General features: G+C 42.0%; 2 protein-coding genes across 2 annotated transcripts; both read right to left on the bottom strand.

The window, feature by feature from the left end:
• Nucleotides 1-3181: 3181 nt before the first annotated feature.
• Nucleotides 3182-10030, bottom strand: zbtb22b (zinc finger and BTB domain containing 22b). The gene is made up of 5 exons (XM_047384511.1): nucleotides 9262-10030; nucleotides 6876-7091; nucleotides 5861-6586; nucleotides 5477-5755; nucleotides 3182-4929 (listed from the first exon to the last, which is right to left on the bottom strand). Exons 2-5 carry the CDS (start codon nucleotides 7089-7091, stop codon nucleotides 3913-3915), a joined length of 2238 nt encoding a protein of 745 aa, XP_047240467.1. The 5' UTR covers nucleotides 9262-10030; the 3' UTR covers nucleotides 3182-3912.
• Nucleotides 10031-10173: 143 nt separating this feature from the next.
• kifc1 (kinesin family member C1) lies at nucleotides 10174-16153 on the bottom strand. Its single transcript, XM_047384512.1, has 17 exons — nucleotides 16041-16153; nucleotides 15590-15679; nucleotides 15340-15436; nucleotides 15174-15227; nucleotides 14994-15068; nucleotides 14357-14555; nucleotides 14101-14266; nucleotides 13727-13894; nucleotides 13456-13569; nucleotides 13276-13362; nucleotides 12969-13166; nucleotides 12627-12791; nucleotides 12403-12541; nucleotides 11333-11472; nucleotides 11167-11240; nucleotides 10926-11001; nucleotides 10174-10630 (listed from the first exon to the last, which is right to left on the bottom strand). Exons 2-17 carry the CDS (start codon nucleotides 15671-15673, stop codon nucleotides 10586-10588), a joined length of 1881 nt encoding a protein of 626 aa, XP_047240468.1. The 5' UTR covers nucleotides 15674-15679; nucleotides 16041-16153; the 3' UTR covers nucleotides 10174-10585.
• Nucleotides 16154-19007: the final 2854 nt, after the last annotated feature.

Below are 19007 nucleotides of genomic sequence, written 5' to 3'. Positions count from 1 at the left end.
AAGCAGAGTTCATCTTTTAGTCAAATTAGAGCAGGTTGCCCAGGTCCTCAAGTAGCACTGCAGTCCCAGACCATCACTCTACCACCACCGTGTTTGACTGTATGATACAGTTAATCTGATCCAGATGGACCAAAAAGTTTGACTTCTGTCCAAAGAACATGTTCTCAAAGCTTTGGGGATCCTCAAGACGTCTCAACATGAGAAACGGACCTTTGTGTTCTTTTTGGTTTTGACCTTGGAACTCTCTCATGGAGGCTGGTCTCTCCTTATTAAGAATCGTGAACTCTGACCTTACCTTATTGAAGCAGGTGAGGCCTGCAGAGCTTTAGATGTTGTTCTGGGTTTTTCTAAGACCTCCTGGATGCGTTTCGGTTGCACTGTTGGAGTAATTTAGGCAGGTCAGACACTCCATGGAAGTGTCCTGGTTTTCTCCATGTGTGGATAATGTCTCTACTGTGGTTCACTGCAGAACCAAAGCATTGGAAATGGATTTCTAACTCTTTCCAGACTGATAGGTGCAAAGGACTTTCTCATCTTCTTGAATTTGTTCTAGATCGAGGCAGGATGTTTGTTTTTGAGATGTTTTAGCCAACTTCCTGCCGTCAGACAGGTTCTATTCAGGAGATTTCATGATGGTACAGCTGTGGCAGTAGGTAGGTTGAACTCAGCTTTCCAGAATAATATGATAATTCAATTCATTCCTTCATTACTTTCAGGACGACTGACCATAAACTTTTTTTGTTCATTTGACCTCACTGCTAAGGTTCATTTAAACAATCAAATAAAAAAAAGATCAAATCAGGGCAGCCCAAGACAGTTTTTAAAATAATTTATTAGTCCATAATATCAGTACAAGGAGGAGGTTAAATATAGATGCACTGGAGTATTTTACATCATTAGTTCCACTCTGTGATTTCCTGTACAACAATCAGCTGGTCAAACAGAGGATGTCATAGTGCTGTTTAATATACAGAAATGAAATGATTTTCAGCAGTAGATTTCAGCTTTGTGAAATGAGATCTTCACCTGCAGCAGAACATCTGTAGAAACATCTGCACAAATATTCTCAGACTGTTTAACAGGTGGCCAAGAACCTCAAACTAATCAAATTAGGATCCATCTTTGGTCTAGGGTGTTTTCTTATATTTATATTTGTAAGTATACATGTTTCTGTTACTGCATTCAGAACACTCATCGAGAGGTAACAGGTTTAAGCTCTGATGAAGGCGTTTTTATCCAACTGATGTTATCCAACGGATCTTCTTACCCAAATACCATCATTATGTTGTGCTTCCATCATAACTCATATTAATCTCTTTATGCAAATGTTAACAGTGTTGGAACAACTCCGATATGTTCACTAATCAGACACATTTCAGGTTGTTTAGATGTGGAGCTTCCTCTGTGACAAACACCCAGAGGAAACACTGAAGACCACACTGAGGCTGAGCCTAAAACCTGCAGAGAAAACATCCAAACTGAACCTTCACAGAAGGTGAAAAAAAAACCCAAACCCTGCAGCTCCAACCCTAAAGCATCTCTGAAGGCTTTAAACGTGTATGCAATTAAAATAATTCACCAGTACCATGAAACATGTTTCTGCACAGTTTGGTGTTAATAAAAAGAGAAATCACATTTTGAAAAGATCTTCACATTCCTATTTTCAGTTAACAGTACCAGCGATGGCCACAAGGGGCAAACTTCTTTAAAGAAAAATGTTAAAAAGAAGTAGAAAAACAGCTTTTTAACTTTGTGGCTGAGTATAAATCTGTGTGACATGTAAAGCTCATGTTTCTGTCCCCAGTTGCAGCAGATTCCTCCGAGTGAGAGGTTTACAAAGAATCTAACTATTCCTAAACAGCGCCCTCTGGTGGACAGTATATGGCTCTACAGGTGTTGTTGTCATGTTGATATGACGTTTAACGTGCTGATTATTGAAATATGATAGTGTTTAATTAATTGACATTAAGGTATCTAATTAAAGGTATTAATTTAATTTATGACATCTGATTTATTAAGGGGATTAAGATAATTACAAACAATTCTAACTGATTTTTAAAAATGAAGACAGATGCAGAAACCTCACAATAACGGTAACATTATCTGTTGTCATCAAACAGATATCAGTACATGTCTGAAAGCATCTGATTTTCTTTTATCATTGTGTCTGAACATCAGTAGCTTGTCCTGAACTCCTGAAGGAATGGAGAAAAGGTCATTGTTGCAACTCAGCTGCTGAGACAATGTGAAGTGATTAGGAATTGTGGCATTTCTTCCCTCAGGGCTGGAAACTAATATTACCTCTAATTGAACACTTTAAAATTTAGGTTTAATGATATTCAAGTGACTTTTACAATCAACATGTACTTCACCTTTAAAAGGAACAAAATCACAGTTTTTTCCATCAAAAAGCACTTAGATCAACAATTATTCAGCCATCCTGTGCAAAACAAGAATAATGGGACACAAAAAGGATTTATAAAATCTAGTTTATATTATAAATATGTTGTTTATGTATATGACACAAAGTGCCAGAATATATTTAGATAATCTATAATTAAGCCAAATATTAATATAAAAACTAGCCTGCAAAATATTTTACTTTAAATATACTGCAGGCTATTTAGTAATCTTTTGCATTTTTTTGTCCTCAAATAGTTCATTTCCATTAAACCTGCAGATATTATCATGTTACGTTTTTTATATATCTGTGATAGATATATACTGTAATTTAAAACTAAACTGATATGCTCACATATAGAGTAGATGATGTAAACAAAAAACACTAAAGCAGGACCTGAAAACTCGTCTGGGATGTCAGAAACCCCTGGAACAGAAATAAATTAAAAAACTACTGAGAAACGGATTCAGTTATAGTCAGATCAGCTGCTGAATGAACAGTTCCTTTTCTCATTTATTGAACATTTCTGAACAGATGCATCCAGCTGACTTCCTTTAACATCCAATTAGGAACAGACAACACCAGAATAAAACAGAACAGTGAACTGCCTATACTACATATACTTAAATATGTATAGAAATAATATTAATAATACTCTTTTCAAGTAGCAAAACAGAAAAATCAAAGAAACTGTTGCTTAGGCGCCCCCTAAAGGTTAAAGTTAGGAATCACAGTCATATTTTGATTCTAGCAGCAGTTTATCTTCATGTAAAGTTAGAATATTTGTTCTTGTTTTGTCATCAAAGCTTAATCTTTGCTACGGGACAACCCTGCGTGCATCTGTGTAAAATATCTGACAGAAATCCGAATGAGATGAATCAGGATTCATTTTCTTAAATCTAAAACTCTCATCAGCATCGGTGCGACAGTAAAATCGTGCAGCGAACACTGAGGCTGCAGAGGAAAAATCCTGCTGCTTTGTGATTTCTGATAAAAACATGAATGTAATATATATTTTTTTATTTCTTACAGATCTTTTCTGTGCACAGCAACAGGTCACGATACGGAACTCCAGAGAAATCACAGCAATCTGCAACATTTTTCTGAACGTTCCCACAGAAACCAACAGTGTTCTGGTTTCCTCTCCACAAACCCACGTTGCTCCACAGAAAGAAGAAAAATAAACTTTAGGAACAAACTGACAGCTTATTCTGAGACGGCAGGTCCAATCTGATGAGGACACTTTTCAAATCTGTTTGTGCAAAATCTGGATCATTTAAGACTAAATAACGGCGAAACTGAACGGCCCAGAGGTTGATCCGAATCTACAGGTTCGATTCATCTGGTCCTTCAGGCTGTGTCTCCAACAGAAGCTTCAACAAAGTGCAATCTCTCTTCTTGTTCTGGAAGAGGATCAGGATTCTTCTCAGCGAACCAAACAGCAGCAGGAACCAGAAGAACTATCAGAACCATCAGAACTAGGCTCCCCTTGGATCAGACACAGCTTTAGCTTAAGTCACGCTGCTTTCATCTGCACTGACTTCACACAAATCTTCATCACACACCCCCCGAGCCAATCCCAGACCTCCAAAAATCCCTGATACCTGATCCGGACCTGGACTGTGGGAGACGACCCCCAGCAGCGCCCCTGCGGCTGCCATGTTGTTGCTATGGTGACTGCTTCCTGTGGAGGAGCCGCCGTGTTGTTGCGTCAGACCAGCAGTGGAAACAGACGCTCCTCCTCTTGTTCCTCTTCCCTGACCTCCTTCTGCAGACAGGAGGAGGTGGGTGGAGGTATTAAAATTCGGACCATCCTCTCCTCCTCGTGCATCACCCCCTCTTCCTTCTCCGCCCTCCCCCGGTCTGCTGCGCCTCTCGCAGTGCGACCGGTGCCTCATGAAGCTGTCGCGCCACATGAACTTCTTCCCACAGCCGAGGCAGTCATAGGGCTTGAGGCCGGTGTGGGTCTTCATGTGCTCCGTCAGGTGGTGCTTCATCTTGAACTTCTTGGCGCAGACGGGGCAGTGGAACGGCCGCAGGTCCAGGTGCATGTTAATGTGCCGGTCCCTCATGCTCTTGTGGGTGAAAGTCTTCCCACAGTGACACATGAACACCTTGGTCGCCCCCCCGGAGCTGCTGGTGTTGCCAACACAGCCGCTTCCACCTCCAACAACCCCACTGTCCGAACCATCCACACCTAATCCAGTATGGAGCTGGACCGCACCGTGCTCCAAACTGGGAGCTTTAAAAGAGGCTCCTCCCATCATTCCAGCTGGAGGTGTAGCAGGATCCAGGGAGAGCCCGGAGGCCTGGCTGTAGAGGAGGACCTGGTTCCCCTGCATGTCGAGGGGGAAGAGCTGGGCCCGGGTCGAGGCTATAGACTGAACCTGACCCAGCAGAGCGGAAACAGCCCGGTTGGCGTTCTGGTTCTGACCTACAGCGTTGTCATGAAGGTGCTGAGCTAAAGTCTGTTCCATCAGGCTGCCTTCAAACTTGAGGTAGTCCTCTGATGACTGGCAGTAGTCCGCCTACAGAAAGGCAGAAGTAATCAGATTGTCGTACACAAACTAAGTCATAGAACTAACTCTAGAAAAACATGCCCACAGCATGATGCTGCCATCACCATGTTTCACTATGGTAAAAGCATGTTAAGCTTTTGTGCATCCAGAATATTTAGCTAAATCACCAACCTTTAAATTGTCATTTTATTTACAATCTACAAGTTACTCCTCCATTGAGGCTACATTTGTGTGTTTCTTGGTCTTCATGACGTTTGTTTATTGATGTTCTGTAACAAACCTCTGAGGCCTTTATACAACAGCTGAATTTATAGATAAATTTACACTCAGATGGACTCTGTTTACTGACTAGGAGACTTCTAAAAGCAGCTGGTTGCACTAGATCTTGAGCTTTATATAATTATTTTCCTTTTATTTTAGTTATTGCTTCTTTATGTTGGTCAGTCAGATAAAATCCTACTAAAATACACTGATGTTTGAGGCTGTAATGATGATTGGTTACCATTGGAAGATGCTGTGATCCAAGGAGGATCCCTGACCTTAGCTTCAACCTCACCTGTGAGTCCAAGTCGCTCTCCGCTCGACCCGCCAGGTCAGCTGAAAGGCTCCTGATGTTGGAGATGTTGAAGTTCCCTCTCTCCCGCTCCCGAACCAGATCCATCTCCCTCTCATCTTCGTCCTCCTCATCCTCTCCTCCCTCCTCTCCGGACACCACGATCAGGTCGTCTTCCTCCGTGCGTTCAGTTTTCACCACCACCCACTGTTTGCGGGGCATGATGCTGGGCTGGCTGTAGGCCGGGCGCTTCTGCAGCGTCGCCTCGGAGTCCTCCCCGTCCTGCAGAGGGACGTTTTATGGGAAATAAATGCAGGACATCTGTTATTAATTATCAACATAAAGACACTGAATCAAAAAGAGGCCAATGTCCGAAGAAAAACTGACCTGATAGGAGGAAACCCCAAAGCTGTCGCTGACACCGACCTCCTGCTCCAACACTGAGCTCACTTTCTTCCTCCTCCTGCTGCCTCTTACTCTTCCTCTCTTTCTCTGGTGGTACATCACCTCCTCTTCTTCTTCCTCTGCCTCCTCTTCCTCCTCCTCTATAAGCAGGGCCTCCTCTGCTCCTGACGGGGTGCAGTAGCTGGGGGTGTTACTGGCTCTGCCTCCATCCAAAGAAGCACCTCCAGCAGCTGCTCCTCCTCCCAGGAAGCTGCTCCCATCTCGGGGGCTGAAGTAGTTGGTGCTGCTGGGGGACTGGCTCTCACTCACTGAGGGGCGACTGGAGTGTTGGAGGACTCGCTGGGGGTCGTTGGGCTCCACGACCTGGACACCACCTGTGCTTCCAGCTCCATCATCACCAGTTTCACCATTACTGCTGCTGCTACACCCGGGATTGGCCAAACATCCTTCTCCACTTCCACCTGCTCCATCCTGCGCTGCTCCTCCTCCAACGCCTCCCGCCGTTGCAGCTCGGCCCTCCTTCAGCAGCTCGGTGCATTTGTCCACAATGTGCCACATCTGCAGCACGCTGCCGACTGTGAGGTAGTTAACGATGTCGTCACGCAGCATCCGGAGTTGACCGGTGTAGGCGCAGCTCAGAACGCTCTCGAACGCCAGCGGGTCCATCACTGCAGGGATGGAGACCGTCGACATGTTCTTCAGCAGCACCTGGACAAGGTTCAAGAGGAAAAAGTCAAAATCCAAAACCTGGATCACCTCTGAAGTTTGCTGAAGGTAAAGTTGCTTCAAGAATGTTTATTTTGAGTTGACATGCTTGAAAAACCGGACCACGAATATAATAAATAATGAATAAAATGAATGAATAATGAATTTAATGGTGTATATAACGACCAGAGAAATAAAAAAGATGTCATAATTAGTTCATAATTCACAGAACAGCAACAACTAAGTAATTATTTAAACATCTGGTTGGCGGTTTTCCGCCAAACTATCTCACCTGATCATGGAAGTACGGTGAGGATGCAGCCAGGACGCAGCGGTGGGCCTTGAACACGTGTCCCTGAACGTGGATGGACAGATCACAGAGACTACCGTCCTCTCTCTGCTGGTTGAGACCGTCCAGCACCGAGGTCTGAGCACTGGGGAAGCTCACCTCCACCACTGATCCACCTGAGCTGCTGGTGCTTCCCACCTCAATGGGAACCGACTGCATCTGGGATGGAAGAAACACTGTTAGGTTCCTGGAGCTGATAGCTAGTCCACATCGCAGTCATTGGTTCTAATTGTTGTACATTTTTCTATTCACTTTTATTGCTTTTTGTGAGTATTTTATTATCTGGCCTGTGTTTGTCTCTTGGTATTATTGTACACCACTTTGGTCAGCTTAACTGTTGTTTAAAGTAAACTGGTGTGGACTGTGGTTCAAATCGGCATCAGACTGGGAAGTTGGGGAGTCGAAACATCATCAGGTCCATCACCAAGGCTGACTGTTATAAACCAGGGATCCATCTGTTGCAGATAACTAGTATCCATCCATTGTCTATTACCGCTTATCCTTGCCAACGGGCAAGAGGCGGGCTACACCCTGGACAGGTTGCCATTCCATCACAGGGCAACACAGAGACACACAACCACGCACACACTCCAGCCGAGGAAGCCGGAGTACCTGGAGAGAACCCAGACATTCACAGGGAGAACATGTCAATTCAATGCAGAAAGACCCAAGGCCAGGATTCAAACCCAGAACCTTCTTAATGCAAGACAAGAGTCATGGATTGCAACATGAAAACTCCGGTACAAACGTTTCTGGAACTTTCAAAATAAATTGCATTTAACCGACTTCCAGCAGAACTTCAGAAGGGGAAGGGGGGTAACAGCGGACTTCCCATGATGCCACTGCGCGTATAAAACCCCCACCTTCCCAATGGTCCGATCTCCTCTACGCGGGTCACACAGGGACCTGGACAGAGAGACCCCGCTAATGTCTCTTTGCTGGCAAACAAACAAACACTTCAAACTGGATCCAAGGGTGTCATACGATCACGCGATCATATGCACAAGTTAAGTATGAATGAATCACTGTTTGTGTTTCATAAAAAGGAGTAATTAAGATATAAGCATTGCTTGACTTTCTCTCTGAGGCCTGCAGAAGCAAACTGTGTTCCAGAACGTTCCCTGCAGAGACGCTGTCTCTACGAAGCCGAGTGGAGCAGTTTCCCAGTCTGAAAGGAAGACAACATGCCATCGCCTTACTAGGCTGGTATTCACACGACAACCCTTAACAGACCGAAATATTATTTGATAAAATATTAAAATATTAATATTAAATAATATTTTCAGATTCATAGTCACAACAAGTGCTAACAACGACACCACTGCGCAACCGATAACTTTCATGTATTCTGCAAAGGATATACTTTCTGCAAGCACATGATTAAATGTTAATTTAAAAAGCAATTTGTTGTTTGCAGGTTTATCTGTTAGCTGAAAATAATGAAACCTGAAGCCGGAGCTCTGGACAGAATACCTTAAAGCCAGGTTTTAGGGATGCTCAATTTCAGAACCTGAAGAAAGCATGGAATAAGCCATGGAGAGGATCTGAAGCCAGGACCTTCTTGCTGCAAGGCAACAGTGAAAGCAACAGCGCCACCATGCTGTAGCCTGTGTGATCTCATGACACCCGGAATATATTAGCCAACAATTTCTGCACTGGATAGTTGCATTTATTATGTTTCCACAATATACCGTACAAACAGTTGTTTTCCCATCCATATTGGTAAACCAGGCTACAAATCAAACTCTTTACTCTCTTTATTTAAATTCAGCTGAAGAAAATAAAATGTTCTGTTAGACTTTAGGTGAAACCAGTTGATGCAGTTCTCACTTTAACCCAAATATAAAGAAACAGTCTAACAGCAACCTGGAAATGGCTCTTTAATATTAGAGGTGCTCAAAATGTAACTAAAATAATCTGCAGATCATCACTGACTGTCTGACCCATTCCTTTATAATCCGGTGTTTCCATTAATCCTGCAGCAGCATCTCAAGCATCGCCTATCAGAGACAAAGCAGCAGATTCTACTTAGTGACATGAAGGTGTTGTAGTTTAACAGGTTGACTTTGCAGAAAGCTGCACATCTCTGCAGGTTCCTCACTTAAACAGCACATATAACAACACTTTACTGCAGAATGCATGAGAAAATCAGTACAAAACACAATCATCAGACCCAAACCGCGCTGCAGATGACCTGAGCATGACTGACAGACACAGGAACATCTGTAAAACATCTGTAACACCGTCAGACTCCATCACAGCGGTGACGTTAGCCTGTTAGCCGCGGCTAGCTCTCACCGCTGAGCCAAAAACAGCAGGTTCGGCTCACCGTTTCAGTCCCTGCAGCCCTCAAAGGTCCGGTGTGAGGGAGAGCTGAGGGCAGGAACCGCTGCCAGGTCACCCAGAACCCGAACTTCCAGGCGCATTTTCTCCGAACCCACACCCGTCAGATCCCTGCGGCTGCAGACAGCGACACTGCGCCTTTAACGCCATTCCAGACAGGAGAGCCAGACTTTGGCCGACAGAAAATCAAATATTTAAATCAATCCTTGATAAAGAAACTGATCACAGAGAGGTACATGGTTTTAATACATTTTAATCTAAAAAAAAAAAACTAACTCAAAAAATAAATCTGCATTTATTTCCATGTTTTCCTTCTTTCCATATTTAAAGATACAAGCCAGTGGTATTTTTTTCATTTCACTTCAACTAATGTGCACCGACAGCTAAACAATAGCTGGGCAATGAGGTTCGGACTTCCACTGCTGAATTTCACAAAAATACAAGTTTTTAAAAAGACAAATAAACCCTTCTAATCCTGGTTTGTGTGTATTTGGGTTGATGACATCACAGGAGGCGTCTCAGCAGCTGGGTCAGTTTGAGCTGCAGTCAATTCATCCTTTCTTTCTGTTCCCAATTACATTTTGTGCTTTTAAACAATGTTCCACCCATTTATCTGCTCCATAGAGCATGGTTTTATTTCTTATTGTGAAAGAATTTCCTGAATTATGCCAATAAAGATTTTAAATAATCAAATCTGACATAAATTCTCTATTTAGCTTTGTTCTGATCCCCATTTGGGGCATTTATTCTTATGTCATAAATTGACCCCAGGTCAAACCAAACCTCCGGGTCTTATATAGCATTTATTGGAGGAACAACCAAAGTTACATATTTCTGATCGTTTGAATATAATGTTCTTGTTGAAAATAAAAAAAGTTGAAATAATGTTTAAAAATACTTATTTTAAAATGGTCTGCATTTATTCATACGGACAAAAAAACCAAACAAAGCTGAAATAACTGAATGAAATGGATCTTTTTCCAAAAAAAAAAAAACAAACAGGAATGATGATGATGGATATCTAATGTATCAGTCAAAGGTTACAAAACGTTGACAGACAAATATGTACAGGTCCAGCTCGGGCCGATTTACAGACACTGGTAAGAAAAAAACCCAATAAAAAGCCTGTTAGTGATTACTAATGTGGACCTGAGCAGTTACAAAAGCTTTCAGTTCTGAAGTTCAGTTCATTTGGCACCACATTAAGAACCAAACTGCACACAGCGTTGGTCGATAAAACAGGTACAAACACCTCATGGTGTGATTATAGACAAAAGTATAAAAATATTAAAACAACAGTTTTAATAAATCTACTTCTTGTTGGAGCTGGCGGTTCCGATGATACAATCGTTGACCTGAAAAAACAGACAAAATAAAAGGTTTTTAATGGTAAAACTGAGCATTTAGATCTATTTACACAGCAATTTATCAGGGTGGTAATAAACACATGTATGATGTATCTAAATATGAATCTGAATGGTAAAAAACGCCTTTAATTGCCATGTTTTTATTGTGTTTGGTCAGCAAACTGTTTAAAGGTTTTAGGGAAACGTGAGGCACATCTAAGAGAAGGGGACATAAATCTTTCTGAGGATTAAAAATGTAATTTTGGTGTAAATAATTCAGAAGCGTGTGACTAGACTCACTGACCTTGCTGGCAAACCTCAGAGAGTTGAGTGTTTCTCCAAAGCTGTCTGGTTCTGGAGAAATGTTCACAAACATCAACCTAGAGAGTCAAAAGCAACAGAAATGATTAGAAACCGTCTGAGTTGGAAGCCAGGTCCCAACAACATGATTGATTGTTCTTCAGTCAGCTTCATTCATAGCTTTTAAATAAACCACGTTCTAAAACAGATGAGTTATTCTGCAGGAGACACCATGAAGAACTCACGTTTTGCTGTTTCCTCCGAGGCAGTTCTGCAGCAGGTAGGTCAGCTTGGTGTTTCTGTATGGAACGTGGCTCTCCTGAAACACAGGTTATTTTAGAAACAGAATAAATACGCTCTCTTACAATGAATATATCTTTTTTTTTTCTAGCTTTCTCAGGGCTCACAAACCTTGTTGGCCAGAGAAGTGATGACGATGCCCAGGTTGGACAGGGAGCTGTTGATGGAGGTCATCTCTTTGAAGCGCTCTCCCTGAGACTGACTCTTCACCATTCGCTCGCTGCCGGCCAGGTCCACCAGGCAAAGAATGGCTGCACGTATGGAAACAAGGAGGATCATAGTCAGGAAACTATTCACCTCAGAACACCAGAACACCAATTCAATTGTGTAGCTGATTTCTAATCTCTTCTATCTAGAGTTTTGATGTTAGTCGATTAATATTCCTGTTTAAGAAATACAATAAGAAATAAGAACAGAATATACATTTTGAGCTTTGTTTAGATAGTTATATGTACGCTACAAAGGAGTTTTTAGAATCTTATGTTAGCGATAAGTGCAGTCAGCACGGCTAACGTTACTAAAACAGTCGACCCATATGTTTGTTGAGGATGCAGATCAATCTTCTGGTGTAAATGTGGAAGAAAAACCCAGAGGATCGGTGCACACCTGGAGCTAGTATGCTGCTTGCTCTGATTATTTCTATCCGAGATGTACTTCCTGGCCTAATACACATTTCCAGAAGGATGGCAGCTTTTCCAAATGCAGGATATTCAACGACAGAAAGACTGAGAGCTAAAAAAGATGAAACAGAGCAGCTGTTTTGTAATATGTTCAGCTTTCCTCCATCTACTGTACATCTGGCTCTCCTGCAGCTTTAATGAATCAAATGTTCTGAGATGTGATGAAAAATATCTTGAATAAGTTCTTACATCACTCTGCTTCCACTGACCTAACTTAAAACCTCATTTATGCTGAAAACTATTAATCTTCTTCCCTTGATAGCAGCTTCCCCACCGAAGAGTGTTGCTGTTACTACAACCAGGTAGTACATGGGTACGGTGAGTTCAATGACTGGAAAAAGATTGTATTTAAAAAGAAAAATCTGCCTATTCCAATCATCACCGGCTTTCTAGGTGCATCTCTGCACAGCTACAGTTCTGCTTTAACTATGAATGAAGTAAGACCCGATCGTACACAGTCGGCACCAAGAGGAACCAACTATCCTGTGATATATCACTTACACTTGCATTTGACATCCCTGCCAGAGTTCACTCCCTCGATCTGCAGCTGAAATACCGAGTGGGAACGGGAAGAGCGGTCATTCAGGGCTGTCTGGGCCGTGGAGCGGTTCTGTTTAGCCAACGCGATCAAACCAAGAACCTGGAAGGAAAAAAAAAAAAGCAAAATACATTTGTTTAAGTCTACTACACTGGTGTAACATTAGGAGCCTCTGGAGGAGCCGTACCTGATCTTCGGAGTAGACCTTTTCGTAGGTCAGGTTGGTGACGGTCACCTCGTTGTTGGCGGCCTTTCGGATCTCGTGTTCTGGCCTCTTGCTGGCCTTGCCGGAGTATAAGAGGTCCCGCAGGGTCTCGTTATAAATTTCAACGAAGCTCGCGGTGAAGGAGAACTGAGATGAAGACAGAAACAGTTCCAACATTAAATATGATGCCTTCTTCATTGAGGAAAACCCAGACATGTTCAGAGTTTAGGAGGACACAGCCTCACAAGGTAAGTTTTATAATTTGGTACAAACAAAGTAACTAACTAAATGAAGCTTTTTGTCTAACAGAAGATTCTAACCAACCTCCCAGCCTTGCGACTGCAGCTTGGCCCCGGCTCTGAAGATCTGCTGCACGGCTCTGGGAATGACGCCCCTGGTGTCGTCGACCTCCTCTCCCTCCATGGTGTAGGTTTTCCCACTTCCTGTCTGACCGTAGGCAAAGCAGCAGACGTTGTATCCGTCCAGAGCCGACTGCACCAGCAGGGAGATCTCATCAAAGATCTGGAAGCAAACATACCCATGAAGATCTTCCTCTGCAACAGACTCAGAGCGACAGATATAATTACAGCCGTTACTGAAGAGCAGCTGAATGCCTCCGTGTTTTACTTGCCTCCTGCTGTGAAGCTTGAGGCCCGAACACCCGATCGAAACTGAAGTGGTAATTCTTCTGAGTGTCTGCAGTTTTACCCGTATGAGACTGAAAGGCAGAAAAGTTCAGTTTAAACCAGCAGTCGGATATTGTTTTGTCGGCATGGCGATATGCGACAGATCTTTGCTGCAATATTCCCACCTCCTCAGTTTTGGCCAGGATTATAGATTTGTTATCGCTGGGTGCCAGCTGGATGTGTTTAGTCAGGCCTCCGTCTTCTAGAGGACGAACTCTACAAAATACCCTGATGTTCCCCTGCAACACAAAACGATTCTCGCTTTAACGTTACTGAAGGTCAGAGATAAACTTGGTCAATAATAGACATAATTCCACTTGTGACCCGGGTCTTTTTGGGCCTTTGAGGGAACAACCACTGTGCCATGAGGAGCTGTAGCACCATGCAGTGACCCACCTTCAGCTCCTGGATGGTGTTGTGGAGCTGGCGGCGTTCCATCTCCCCAGCGTGAAGCTCGTCCTTCTGATCCGCCACCGTCTCCTTCATTGAGGTGACTAGCTCCTCCGTCTCTTTCAGGGTGGCCTGCAGTCGGGCCATTGTTGTTTCCTGCACCGACTGTTTCATCTGCAGGAAACATAAAACACAGAACCAAAAATCTTAATTATTTCAGGCCAGGTTGGATTTCAGCAGTCGCTAATTATGATTGTCCTCTGTTCCTAATTCTGAAAGGTAGACTCTTTAAATCAGGTCTGGTTGTTATAATAAACTGTTTGCTGGGAGATCAAACCCACCCAGAACCAGCTCTGAACGGGCTCAGAGGGCTGCTTTACCTTCAGAGTTTGCAGCTCCATCTCCTGACTTTCCCGCAGCGTCTCATTGACTTTGTATTTCTGTTCTAAATTGGACAGCTCCTTCTGAAGAACGTTCTTCTCACTCGAGACTTTCTCCAGTTCACTCTGAACTCCAGATAACCTCTGCTGTTCCTGCTCAAACTCACTAAATACGCAACGAAAACAGAAAAACTAGTTAGCATCACCTCAAATACTTATACTTCCCTTATTTTCCTACAAAATGAACAGCTCCTACCTGATTTTCCTTCTCTGTCTCTCAACCTCTCTCTCCAGTTCAGCCGCTTTTGTTTTACTTTGAGCCAAGGAGCCTTTCAGCACCTCATTCTCTTCGCTTAAAGACTTGATCTTGGTCTGATAGGTGCGGATCTTACTCTCCATGTCGCTAACTTTACCCTTCAGGTCCCATGGCTGACGACGGGTGGGTCCGGTCCCAGCTACGAACAGGAACGTCAAACGTCTTTCAACATTTTACAAACAAAATGAACTTTGTCTTGATTTAATTTCCGTTTTATAGCGCCTGTATTTGTGGAACTGTAAATAAAGTCTGAGATTAAATAAGAATATTGGCCACAGATTGCGTTGATTGCTGCCGGTTCTGCATTTCGTTTTGGTTTCTTTTAAAATCATCTGAACAAAGTTACTAATTTTATGCGTCCGGCCTGGATAAACATCCTTTTCAGCGTTCTCCTACTTTCTGTACAGAAAACAATACCCCTGCATAAATAAATTAACTAATCCAGTATCACCATCTCAAAACAGAACCTCAGACTCCTAGAACTGTACATATTTTGCACATTACTGCTGCAAAAACTGAACTCAAAGACCCTCCCAGGGATCCCAGTTAAAGTGGGCTACAGGAAACCATGTCTCACCAGGTTTCGTTGCTGCTTGTTGTTTGACGCTCGCAGCTTTTGGAGCAGATGAAGCTTTCACCTGCTTCGGGACACCTGACAGAACAACACGGTAACATTATACTCAGGCATGTTTCATCAGAACCACCTTCTATTACAAACACTGGGTTATTGGGTCAGCCAGTATGGAGTGGGTCTCACCTCTGGATGGAGCGACAGCAACAGTAGCAGCTCCTACACCTCTGACTGGTCTATCTGTGGGAGAAAACCATCAACAAAAAATATTAAAATAAACCACCTTGTTGCTGGTAGTTAAGGTCCACACATGGAGAGGTTTTTCAAGTCCAGAAGAGATAGAACAACATACAGAGAGACGCCCTGGCTGCTGCTGGCGGCCGCTTGTCTCCAATGATCGTGGTCGCTGTCTGAGGTTTCTGCGGATCTTGATCCTTACGCATTTTCTTCTGCAAAAATACAAGACAGCCCAAAGTGACACCGGTTCTGAACCAACCCTACTTATGCATGAGGATGCAAACATTGCAAATATTCTTATCTACACCACCTTAGGTGCAAAGACAGTATGGAAATGAGAGGTAGGAGGCGTTTTTATTACAAACCTGGACAGGAGCCATATCCTGGGAGTTCTCCGAGCTGCTGCTGGTGAGAACCCGTTTTGTTGACATGACTGGCAGTCTGGACATATTCAGCTGAGGGGAGGGGAACATGAAGCAGTCAAAACACAAAAGACTGAACAGAAAACAAATGGCATGTGGCAGTTACTGTATGTTCAAGGGTTTAAAAACATCGTTTTAAAACTTTGTATCTTCCATCATACTGTTTCTACAGTCTAAAGTGACTTTATCATTTAAATTTGCTTCAAACGGATTATCTTCTCCCGTCTAATACATCTACAATAATAACCAACGTCCGCGTTGTTACTGACGCAAGCTTATAATAGCTTGAGTTTAAAACCAAACTCTGCCGCTAACTAATTAATTATTTGAGTGTAATTCCTAAACCTTTGTTTAACAGTTCAGATGGTTAAAAGGATCTGTTTACAAAAAATACCGTAAAATAAGTCCGTCTTTTCGCTGAATACTCCTTAGATCCGCCGTCTCCGTCCGTTTGAATTTGAAATCCAACTGTTTAGGTGAGCGCTTCGCATTCTCTGCCGTGATTGGCTGACAGTGGTAAACCCCGCCTCTATCCATGTGTGTGTTTGTTATGTTTCACGGTCTGTCTTGCTTGGGCGGGATACACGCTGATTGTGCGGTAAACTCACGGCAAAAGGAAAAACCCAGACACGGATAAAGGTTTGATATTTGTTTTGTCTAAATGTATTTTTATAAAATCATACGTCGTTCAGGATTTCTATTAAATCTTGAAAGTTTTGTGAAAGAATGATTTATTTAACCTTTTCTGGGCAGAGAAAAACAGTCAGAGCTTATGTAAAAACTTGTGCACTGACTTAGTTGTATTTCATTAGAGCTATAGCATCTGATATAGAGTATGGAGAGCCGTTTCATTCAAAAATAAAAAATACTGCCATAGATAAATTATTGATAAATATTCCATGAAATAAATACCCCCATGAAATAAAACTAAATATTTACGTTAAATGAAACTTTTATCTTATTTTATTTAATTCATTTCAAGATTTATTTGATTTACTTATATACTCATTTGAATATAACATGAAATAAAAAGAGCTTAAAATGAAAAACGGGGTTAAAAAGTAAAAGTCACTGAAATACGTAAAGTAGCTTTACAAAATAAAAGTGTCACAAAATAAAACTGCATTATGAAATAAATAAATATATAAATCTTTAAGTAAATTTGATCAATCTTTAAGTAAACCAAATAAATCTTGAAAGGAATTAAATAAAACAAGATAAAAGTTTCTTTTAACATAGTTATTTTGTTTTAAAATTCTCCTCCTCACATATAAAGCCCTTAATGATCTAGCTCCATCATACATCAGAGATCTGATTGTTCCATATGTTCCTAACAGAGCACTTCCCTCTCTGACTGCAGGTTTACTGGTGGTTCCTAGAGTCTCTAGAAGAAGAATGGGAGGCAGATCCTTTAGTTATCAGGCTCCTCTCCTGTGGAACCAGCTCCCGGTTTTAGTCCGTGAGGCAGACACCCTGTCTACTTTTAAGGCTAGGCTTAAAACTTTCCTTTTTGATAAAGCTTGTAGTTAGAGTGGCTTAGTTTATCAGGGAGGGAGCTTTCCTCCCTCCCTGTTGGATGGAGTAAGGGGGAGTCCGGTTTAGCCTAAACCGGCTCAGTTATGGTTGAGGTGCAAACACACCCTCCATGTCTGCTACCTGTATGACCCCTTTTCTTTTCCAATGGTTATAATCAGTCTGACAGAGGGAGGTATCCCAATCATTGTGGTTTTTAGTATAACAATGGCCATCAGTGGGACCCTTTGTGAGGTGCCTTGAGACGACATTGTTGTAAATAAGCGCCGTTTAACTAAATAATCTGAACAGAAACTATCTGTGTAGTTATGCTGCTATAGGCTTAGGCTGCTGGAGGGCATAATGACCACTTTCACCCTCTTCGCTACATACTCACACTACTCTCCAATTTTGCATTATTTGCTGTTATTTAGGCTTTTAACCTTGTTCTCTCTATTCCCTTCCTAGAAGCTACACCTGGCCTGGCTCTGTGTCTACCTGTGACACCTTTCTGGAGAGGGGAATCGTCCGAGATTCTGCTGGCAACAACTTATTGCTCACCCTCTACCGATGATCCACATGGCCCTGTCTTTTAGTGTTTAACCCTTTCTCTCTAATAGACATAGCTACTGACTGAGCTTTACTGTAACTAATTACTATGTGCTCTCTTTCAGACTCTAACCTTGAAAACTGGCTCAGAGTTTATCTGTTCTTTCTTTCTAGATGAAACGACTAAAAGAGCTACATCCATTAACATTTACTTTTCCTTCCCATAGAAAGTACTCCTGGATCAGTGCTTCTTTGTTCTCTTTGTGTCTCTGCTCTGTTCTCTCAAACCCCCAGTCGGTCGTGGCAGATGGCCGCTCACACTGAGCCTGGTTCTGCTGGAGGTTTCTTCCTGTTAAAAGGGAGATTTTCCTCTCCACTGTCGCTACATGCATGCTCAGTATGAGGGATTGCTGCAAAGTCAACGCCAGTGACTGTCCACTGTCTCTACATGGTCATCCGGGAGGAGGGAATGCTGCAAGTCACTGACTAGATGCAATCTGCTGGGTTTCCTTAGATAGAAAAACTTTTTATCCAATTTGAATAAATAACTGAATCTGACTGCACTGTTCAATGGTTAGTTATTAATTAGAATGTATGTACCTGACTGTTGTGAAGTGCCTTGAGACAACATGTGTTGTGAATTGGCGCTATATAAATAAAACTGAATTGAATTTTATTTCATGGGACATTTATTAATAATTTATCAATAGCAGTATTTATTTAATTTTGAATGAAACGGCCCTCCATAATCTGAAACCTAACAAATACTTCCACAAATAAAATTAAATTAGCAACCATATTTTCCTCTGGATATGAACAAATGCCTAATAATGTAGTGAGTTTGCCTTATGTTTAGATTTTAAAAAAGCCTGAATATCAACCTTGACTTTTTTAAAATAAGTAAATAAAAATAACTAGAGTTCTGAACCTGAAATGTTGAGGAACCCTGAGACTGGCCGGTTTTAAATATATAATTACAAATTTCTCTATAAGTAACATTTCTCTGCTTAAATTAGACACTTCTTTGAGAAAACCTGGTAATTTTACTTTTGCTGATGAGATTCAGTTATTAGCATGTATTCAAATAATTAATTTATATTTTAGCTGCTTTAAGAAAGGAAATATCCCAAGAGACTTGGATTCCTACATCACACATCGCTTAATATTATTTTCCCCACTGAAGGAACTGTACACAATACTTAACTTTGTTGTATTCACTATAACACATCTACTACAAATAAATAATTATTGGACTATTTATCATGTGACACTACCAAGAATAAAGCCCAACCTAAAACAT

Source organism: Girardinichthys multiradiatus, chromosome 13 (genome assembly GCF_021462225.1).
Source record: "Girardinichthys multiradiatus isolate DD_20200921_A chromosome 13, DD_fGirMul_XY1, whole genome shotgun sequence".
In the NCBI taxonomy this organism is placed as follows: Eukaryota; Metazoa; Chordata; class Actinopteri; order Cyprinodontiformes; family Goodeidae; genus Girardinichthys; species Girardinichthys multiradiatus.
Note: the sequence above shows the minus strand (reverse complement) of the source record. Positions and strands in the feature narration are given on the sequence as shown.

Coding starts and splice junctions, on each gene's coding strand:
- zbtb22b (XM_047384511.1), bottom strand. CDS start 7,091: ATGCAGTCGGTTCCCATTGAGGTGGGAAGCACCAGCAGCTCAGGTGGA. Junction 5,756..5,860: donor TTGGGGTTTCCTCCTATCAG/GTCAGTTTTTCT, acceptor GTCCCTCTGCAG/GACGGGGAGGACTCCGAGGC. Junction 4,930..5,476: donor AGAGCGACTTGGACTCACAG/GTGAGGTTGAAG, acceptor GCCTTTCTGTAG/GCGGACTACTGCCAGTCATC.
- kifc1 (XM_047384512.1), bottom strand. CDS start 15,673: ATGTCCAGACTGCCAGTCATGTCAACAAAACGGGTTCTCACCAGCAGC. Junction 14,556..14,993: donor ACAAGCAGCAACGAAACCTG/GTGAGACATGGT, acceptor TCCTGTTCGTAG/CTGGGACCGGACCCACCCGT. Junction 10,631..10,925: donor CTCTGAGGTTTGCCAGCAAG/GTCAGTGAGTCT, acceptor CTGTTTTTTCAG/GTCAACGATTGTATCATCGG.